The following is a 7,840-nucleotide window of genomic DNA, read 5'->3' as shown; positions in this document are numbered from 1 at the left end:
TGTGTGGTGAAGCCCAGAGACAGTAAAGTCCACAGCATCACTGTCCAGCCCAGGATCAGAAATCACTACGGCATATTAAACAAAACAAGAAACTAACACACTGCATTGTGGAGGTTCGCTGGACCGTTTAAAAAGTATTTTTGCCAGGAACTTTAGATAACAAATCTCCTTTATACCTCATTAAAGACGCACGAGCAGACCTGGTATCGTGGTGTACTGTGCTGTACTTTACTGCAGTATACTGCACCTCTTCCATCCTAGACTGGGGCTGCCGGCGCTGCTGGTGGCTCTACTGCAAGAAACATCTCAGAGGAAGTAAAGCAAGTTTAGTCATTTATTTACTTACTTTTAAAAAACTGCTTCCCCCCCTCAAGGCACTAATTGATACACATGGACACACCCAGCAAAGATTCTTTTTGGTTATATAAATATATGATTGCTTCTTAATACAGGCTCACACTTCACACTTGAACTCTGGCTGAAAAGTGCCTCAGTGTCTTTCCCACAGTGGGTTATAAGTACCGCTGTCTAAAGCGTGCGTCTCGTCCAGGGCCAGTCTTCAGCGTCACGCAGTGCAGGCCGGCGGGTTTGTCTAAGGCGGTCCGAATCCCAGGGCCGACCGCACATGCCGGAGGTAGCATGCTTTGTTTGAGAGTGCTCCATTTTGGGTTTGGTGTTGTGTCTCAGTCCCTCAATCTATGTTGCACCTTTATCCGGGGCAGGTGAGCAGGTATTGGGATTCCCAACACCCCAGGGTGCAGTGGGCGTCAGTGCCGGGACAGGTGGGCGCAGTCCCAGACTGTCTCTGTCCATCAGTCTATCCCTGCCCCCATTTCTGTGGCCGCCCCTGCCCCTGCCCCGGCGGTGCTCCTCAGCGGTACAGGGCCATGCGGGGGCTCTCGTACAGGTACATGTAGGCGTCACAGAAGAGCCTCTTGGCCACGCCATCCATGTCTCTCGGGGACAGCAGCGCCAGCTGGCCCAGTGGCATCTGCAGGTACCGGCCCACCTCTGGGCAGGGACGCACAGCCGGGATGTTGTACCCGTCCTCATCACCTGCAAGGGGGAGAGAGAGACCGAGATCACACAAGGACACACTGACAGGCAGACAGATACATAGGGACACACAGAGACACACAGAGACAAAGAGAGAAACACGGAGAGGCACAGAAACAGAATTGTAGTCCGTGTCCTCGTATTCATTTGCCTGACTGCCCGTGTGCACAGACAGGTAGACACACGTGGGACAATTAGCCATCTTTAACCAAGCTTGTACAACTGGTTCAGACAGGCAGTGCAGCTGTGAGTCAGAGGCACTGCCCACATCCTCACCACCCCACGTCCCCTCTGTCCCCCTCACCGTGCCGATCGGCCATGCTGTCGAAGAACACCCAGTCTTCAGGGCCGGGACCGTGCCTGACGAAGGATACGTAGTGACTGGTCTCTATGCACAGCACTGCGAACAGCTGCAAGAGGTCCCGGGGCGGCCGCAGGGACCTCCCCTGAGAGAAGCCCTCAGGCAGCCGCAGGACAGAGGGGGTGTGAGTTCGTCGCTGGGGGTGGGAGTGGACCTGGGGGGTGGGAGAGAGAGAGAAAGAGAGCCCTCAGGTCCAGTCTCAGTGTTGACACACGTTTGTCTTCTGGCCTCCCCCTGCCCCCAGTCACTGAGCTGGTGACAGCCGGTGGACCAGACGAGTGCAATTATAAACAGCTGGAGATTTCCAGTCAAATATAAAATAGTATAAGGCACCCCAGTTCTACAACAGTTTTATTGTAAGTTAAACAATTTTTAGAAGTCAAATTATTCCTCAGGTTAAAGTCCCAGTGAGCTGGACTGGAACAGAGACTAGTGGGCCTCAAGCAGTGCACTGACTTCAGCGTAACGCTAAGGGCAGCCTGCACGCAAGTGGTCTTGAGCACCTGACCGCAGGGGTGACCTGGCCAGCGCTGGCAGAGCGCAGAGCAACCCTGAGGGCCCAGGGTACCTGTTTGCTGCACAGCTGACAGAATTGCTTCAGTCCTGTGGCACCGAAGGAGCCGTCTCCAAAGCAGGCCGAGCACTCGACCGTGGCCAGGGTCCCGCACAGCACACAGTCCCGTGGGCCTGCAACACACACACACACACACACACACACACAACACTGTAACACACACTCCATCTTGGCCAGGGCACACACAGCACAACACCGTAACACACACTGACTGTAACACACGCTCACCGTCACACAGCAGGTCTGTGATGTCCAGCTCCAGCGACGGCACAATCTTGTCAAACAGTTTGAACTTCTTCCCGAACCGCGGCATCTGGAGGATCAGGCAGGAGGGCACCTGGGGACAGGCGGGCAGAGGGGTGGAGGGACGGAGACACATGTATAATGACTGTAGTTATTGTTCGGCATTGTGCCGTGTGCATGCGTGTGCTGTTCTCGCGAATGCTGTAAGGGAGCTGCATGCTCACCTCTGCCAGCTGCAGCTGGGCACTGTGGAAAGAGTGCTCCAGGAGCTGGCGCACAGTGGGTAGCGCTAGGCTGTGGTTCTGGTCCAGGAAGATCTGGTAGCAGTACCCCTCCTGCAACTTCTGACCCACAGATCTGACATGGGCACGAGGAGACACAGGGAGAAAAGAAAACGAGGCGAGAGGAAACATGGAGAGAGGAGACACAGGAGTCAGGAAGGGAAACTAACCCTGCAACATAAAGGCTGCAAATCAAGCAAGGTAGGCATGGCAAACAACCCAATTACAGCACATAACTGATGGTGTGTGAGAGAGAGTGGGGGGGGAAGAAAAAGTATAGAAACTGATGTAATTGGTTATATTGTACCTGCTTTGGCAATACTGCTGTATTAGTGATGCCAATAAAACTCTGTTGAATTTGAGTTTGAGAGGAGAGGAGAGGAGAGATGGGGAGTGTGTATGTGTGTGGGGGGGTGAATTAAGGTTCTTACTTTAGTTTGAGCAGAGGGTCCAGGGACAGGATGTGGTGCATGATGAGACTCAGGAACTCCTCAGGATCTGCAGACAGACACAAAGATACACACAGACAGACAGAGACTGTGACACGGAGCCCCAACACTGTGCAAGGACACAGAGCAGCTGACGCAAGCAATAACACAGAGAGAGAGGAGATACCTTTCTCCTCGGTGGTGAAGCTGGCGCAGTGGCCTCCCTCCTTCAGCTGCTTGCGGAGCTTCATCACACTGCGGGCCGGCACGAACCCCACGCTGCACACGCCACGCACACGCCACACACACGCAATTCGCACACGCAATTCGCACACCATTGCCAAACACCCACCACACATACCCCATACACAATACATAGGTAGCATTTGCACAGTAAACACACAATAACGCCCACGCAACAAACAGCACACATGCAAACCCCAAGTACACACACACACCATCACACAAGCAACATACGAATCACAGCAGTTGCAACACATGCAGCACAATCACACAAAACAAAAATAAAGAAAAGTAAGTTAGTGAAGACAGACACGGAGGTACTGTGTGTACTGTGTGCAGTGTGTTGTGTGCAGTGTGATGTTCAGTGTGTTCAGTGCTGCCCCCTGTTGGAGTCTCACGTGCGCAGTGGGTTGACGATTTCCTGCAGCAGCGTCGTCTGGATGGGGGCGTCTCTCTGAGGGGTGGCTTTGAACAGCAGAGAGTCCAGCACAGAGGAGCACGAGAACAGACTAGGGAGAGACAGACCGGGTCATGGAGACAGAACAGGCTTGGCACAGAGAGAGAGAGGGGGAGAGAAAGAGAGACAGATGCAAACACATGCACTATACAGCACTGCGCTGTACAGACCTGAAGAGAGCCGAGTCCATGTAGCAGGAGTTGCAGTGACCCTGGATGCCCTTCATTGTCCCCGTCAGCACCTGCACTGCCTTCTCTGCCCACAAGGGGGCGACATTGCCTTGCACTGCACAATCCCAATCTGCAACATACACACACACAGGAAGACGCAGACACAAGCATGTGAGTTCAAATGAGAAAAGGCTCTGAGGCGACGTGACTGCAGGGCAGAGATAGTGACTGGGAGTGTGAGACAGTGTGAGGGGGGCACAGTGAGAGGACAGAGTGAACTGTGAGCAGCCGTGCCGTTGAGGGGGGGTGTGGTGCTGACCTGTGTGGGACCCGGGGGCTGCGCCCCCCCCGCCCCCGGTTGCTTGGAAGCGGGAGTCAGGCCGGCAGGACTGCAGCTTGACAAACAGCCCCCTGCGCGTAGGACATTGGAACAGCCTCTGACCCTTGAACGTCCCGTCACTGACCCCCACTGGCTCCTCCTGCACACAAACAGCAACACTGACCAGACAAGCACTGACCTGCCCAGACTGCACCAGAACAGCACTGACCGGACCAGCACTGTCCAAACCAGACTAGTCCACAACGGACCAGACCAGTCCGGACCAGCACTGTCCAGGTCGCTGGTACAGAGCCACAGGAGGAGTGAGCCTGTCCCCGCTTGACTTTGAGCTCTCTGGGATATGAAATCACAAAAAGCCGCTATATAGTTGCAGGTTATTACTATGGTGATCATGATTATTAATGGAGCTTAAACCTGAAGTCTGATGAGGAGAAAGACCCCAAACTCACACCTGACTTGACCTTCCCAAGCACACTTTCCCAGCATGCACTGCTCTGCTCTGCCTCCCTGCTCAACCCCAAACTCTGCCCATGCAGCAGCTCATTGGCTCATTGCACCCAGTGGGGAAGGGGCTTCCAAAGGCCTTGTCTGACGGATCTCCAAACTCCTGAATGAATGTCATCTGATCAGCGTTGGTGCGCATCCCACTGGTGTCACAATCTGGAACAAACTCCCCAGCGACGTGGGAACACAGGACAGGGGTGCGAGACAGACAGTGAGCTCTTACCAGCTCCAGCCCCACTCTGAGCCCCTCGGTGTTGGGCAGGGTTCCGATCCAGCGCACCGTCCCGTACACCGTGCGTCCCTCCGACAGCATCACCTCCACCACGGCGTTCAGGCTGAGGGGCAGCCCCTCCGCTGTGAAGCTCACCTCCTGGCCCCTTGCCGGCTCCACTGCGCCTGCCCAGTCCATCGGCACCTCAGCGTCATGCCCTGCACACACACAACAACAACGACAGCGATGACAACAGGTTACTGAGACACTGGGGGACAGGGAGACTGGGGGTGTCTGGGGCAGGTGTGGAGCAGAGAGGCTGGTGGCACAGCGTGTCAGTGGGTGGTGAACAGGGGACAGTTCCCACCTGGCGAGAGCAGCTCCTCCTTGATGACGCATTCAAGTGGCACAGTTTTCTCCCAGTCCTCTCCGTCCTGCCAGGAGACCAGAGACACAGCACTGAGACACACACAGCACTGACACACACACACACACAGTGCCGCTATCATTATGGGGACTCTCCATAGACATAATGATTTTTATACTGTACAAACAGATTCTATCCCCTAACCCTATCCCTCATAAAAATCTTTCTGCATTTTTACATTTTCAATAAAACATCATTTAGTATTGTTTTAAAGCGATTTTAATTATGGGGACATTGGCAATGTCCTCATAAACCACCGTTATAGCATAATAACCTTGTAAGGTTGAGACACACACACACACACACCACTGCGTCCTATAGGGGTCCACACTCACTGGAGTGATCAGCACACTGGTGCGCTCCTCGACCCTCTGCAGCCTCCTCACCACCCCCTGCTGAACCGAGTTGCCCTCCAGGAACCAGTGCACCCTGTCCCCGGGCTGCAGCGGCTCTAGCTGGCTGGGAGGGGCCCTGGGGGAGGTTGGCAGGGGCAGGTCACCAGGCGGAGCCGGGGGGGGCCTGATCCTGGTAAAGGGGGCGAAGATGCCGCAGTTCTTGGTACAGCGGAAAAACTGAGTGGCTCCGAAACTCCCGTCATTCTGGCCCTTCCCCTCATCCTTACCCTGAGGAGAGGAGAGAGGAGTGCGAGAGCAGAAGAGTTCAGAGAGGGACAGGGCTCAACGCTCGAGCTGATGACATCCCTTCCTCAGTGTCTGGATAATCTAACGATAATCAAGAGTTTCCAGAACCCGGGATCTCTGCTCCCCCACAGCCCGACTCCCAGCCGTGCTCACCTGCAGCTCCACGCCGAAGAACACCCCGGGCAGCTTGTGCATGATAGAGGAGCCAGTGGGCGTGATGCTGCCCACGTACCGCACCACGCCCTGGCACCAGTCTTCTCCGACCTCCACGGAGACGGGCGCGCCAAGTGTGATGGCCAGCGCGGCGTCCAGCTCGTCCCTGAGCAAGACACTCTGAAGCCGGGCCTCGTCCGTGTCAAGCGCCTGCAGCAAGGCGGCCTCTGCCTCCTTCAGGGCGTGCAGGCAGCTCACCTCCACGTCACAGGAAACACATGTGCCCATGGGTGAGACGGGCAGGTGGGCTGGCAGGTGGTCAGTCTCGAACAGCCTGAGGTAGCGGCTCTCCTCTATGTACAGTATGCTGCCTGGAGAGCCTTTGGTGTATGTATACGGGCTCCTCTCCATCAGCATGAAGTACATGTGCTTCCCAGTGCAGCCCATCGCAGCGGCGCTGGCTGTGTGTATGTGTGTGTGTGTGTGTGTGTGTGTGTGTGTGTGTGTGTCTCTGAGGAAGAGGGAGACCCTGAGAGAGAGAGAGAGAGAGAGGTTCATAGTTGGCAACAAGGCCATGCATCAGTGTTGCCCCTGTCACACACCACACAGCAGCAGCAGCAATATCAGCACCGGCAGTATCAGTACTACAAGGAGTTATACTCGTCTTAGATGTAGCCTGTAACTATAGTTGCAGTACCTGCACTAGTGAAAGCAAAGCGTCACTTGAAGTGGTAATAGTGGTAATAGTGGCACAGCAGCAGTACTGTGAATGGTAGTAGTAGTTACAATAACAGTACACACACTCCTGATACCAATCGGCGGGGGAAAAACTGAGTGGCTCCGAAACTCCCCTCATCCTTACCCCGAGAGTATTATCTTATTGGTGACGTAAGCGCAGTCCGGCGGCAGGGCTGTGCAGGAGCTGTCTGTCCCTCTGCGTGTCCGTCCGTCCGTCCGTCCGTCCGGCTGCGGCCGAGAGCAGATCACTGACCCGCTTCGCTCTTCTGCAGCTCCTCGTCCACTAGACTCCTGCACTGTGCCTCGGCCTACAGGGCCGGTACTGGGTTCTTTTGTATTAGGATACTTTCCCAACACAAACGCGTTTATTCAGACATACTTCCTGGTTCTCCCAGCTTGGCCACAGCTGTACGGGGCTGAAAAGAAAGCGAAACTAACCGACAGAGAGGCAGACGGAGGCTGGGCCAGGGCGACACTGACACACCGGGGCGACAGGCGGACTGTGTCCCCGGGGACAGTAAACGCGCAGCGAGGCAGGGTGCTCCGGGGTCTGTCCCACTGGGGGTCTGTCCCGCTGGGGGTCTGTCCCGCTGGGAGTCTGTCCCGCTGGTGGTCTGTCCCACTGGCGGTCTGTCCCGCTGGGGGTCTGTCCCGCTGGGAGTCTGTCCCGCTGGGGGTCTGTCCCGCTGGTGGTCTGTGCCGCTGGGGGTCTGTCCCACTGGCGGTCTGTCCCGCTGGTGGTCTGTGCCGCTGGGGGTCTGTCCCGCTGGTGGTCTGTGCCGCTGGGGGTCTGTCCCGCTGGTGGTCTGTGCCGCTGGGGGTCTGTCCCGCTGGTGGTCTGTGCCGCTGGGGGTCTGTCCCGCTGGTGGTCTGTCCCGCTGGTGGTCTGTCCCGCTGGGGGTCTGTCCCGCTGGTGGTCTGTGCCGCTGGGGGTCTGTCCCGCTGGGCGCCGCGTCCCTCGCCCGCCGGGTTTGTTGACAGACGCACCGCCGGCTGCTCCTCTCGTGTGCGCT

General features: G+C 56.2%; 1 protein-coding gene across 1 annotated transcript; it reads right to left on the bottom strand.

Annotated features, from left to right (window-relative positions):
• Positions 1-316: 316 nt before the first annotated feature.
• Positions 317-7,840, bottom strand: cyldl (cylindromatosis (turban tumor syndrome), like). Its single transcript, XM_066716149.1, has 15 exons — positions 6,952-7,840; positions 6,090-6,618; positions 5,631-5,918; positions 5,236-5,302; positions 4,881-5,086; positions 4,133-4,292; positions 3,814-3,943; positions 3,585-3,695; positions 3,131-3,222; positions 2,947-3,013; positions 2,459-2,591; positions 2,220-2,328; positions 1,986-2,104; positions 1,361-1,571; positions 317-1,056 (listed from the first exon to the last, which is right to left on the bottom strand). Exons 2-15 carry the CDS (start codon positions 6,534-6,536, stop codon positions 872-874), a joined length of 2,325 nt encoding a protein of 774 aa, XP_066572246.1. The 5' UTR covers positions 6,537-6,618; positions 6,952-7,840; the 3' UTR covers positions 317-871.

Source organism: Amia ocellicauda, chromosome 2 (genome assembly GCF_036373705.1).
Source record: "Amia ocellicauda isolate fAmiCal2 chromosome 2, fAmiCal2.hap1, whole genome shotgun sequence".
NCBI lineage: Eukaryota > Metazoa > Chordata > Actinopteri > Amiiformes > Amiidae > Amia > Amia ocellicauda.
The sequence above is the reverse complement of the archived record's forward strand: the minus strand, read 5'-3'. Positions and strand labels throughout refer to the sequence as shown.

What these genes read in the sequence shown, in the direction of transcription:
- cyldl (XM_066716149.1), bottom strand. Translation starts at nt 6,536, where the DNA reads ATGGGCTGCACTGGGAAGCACATGTACTTCATGCTGATGGAGAGGAGC. An exon ending in TCAGAGTGGGGCTGGAGCTG is followed by an intron (nt 4,293 to 4,880) that starts GTAAGAGCTCAC and finishes GTTTGTGTGCAG; the next exon opens with GAGGAGCCAGTGGGGGTCAG. An exon ending in GACCCTCTGCTCAAACTAAA is followed by an intron (nt 2,592 to 2,946) that starts GTAAGAACCTTA and finishes TGCCCATGTCAG; the next exon opens with ATCTGTGGGTCAGAAGTTGC.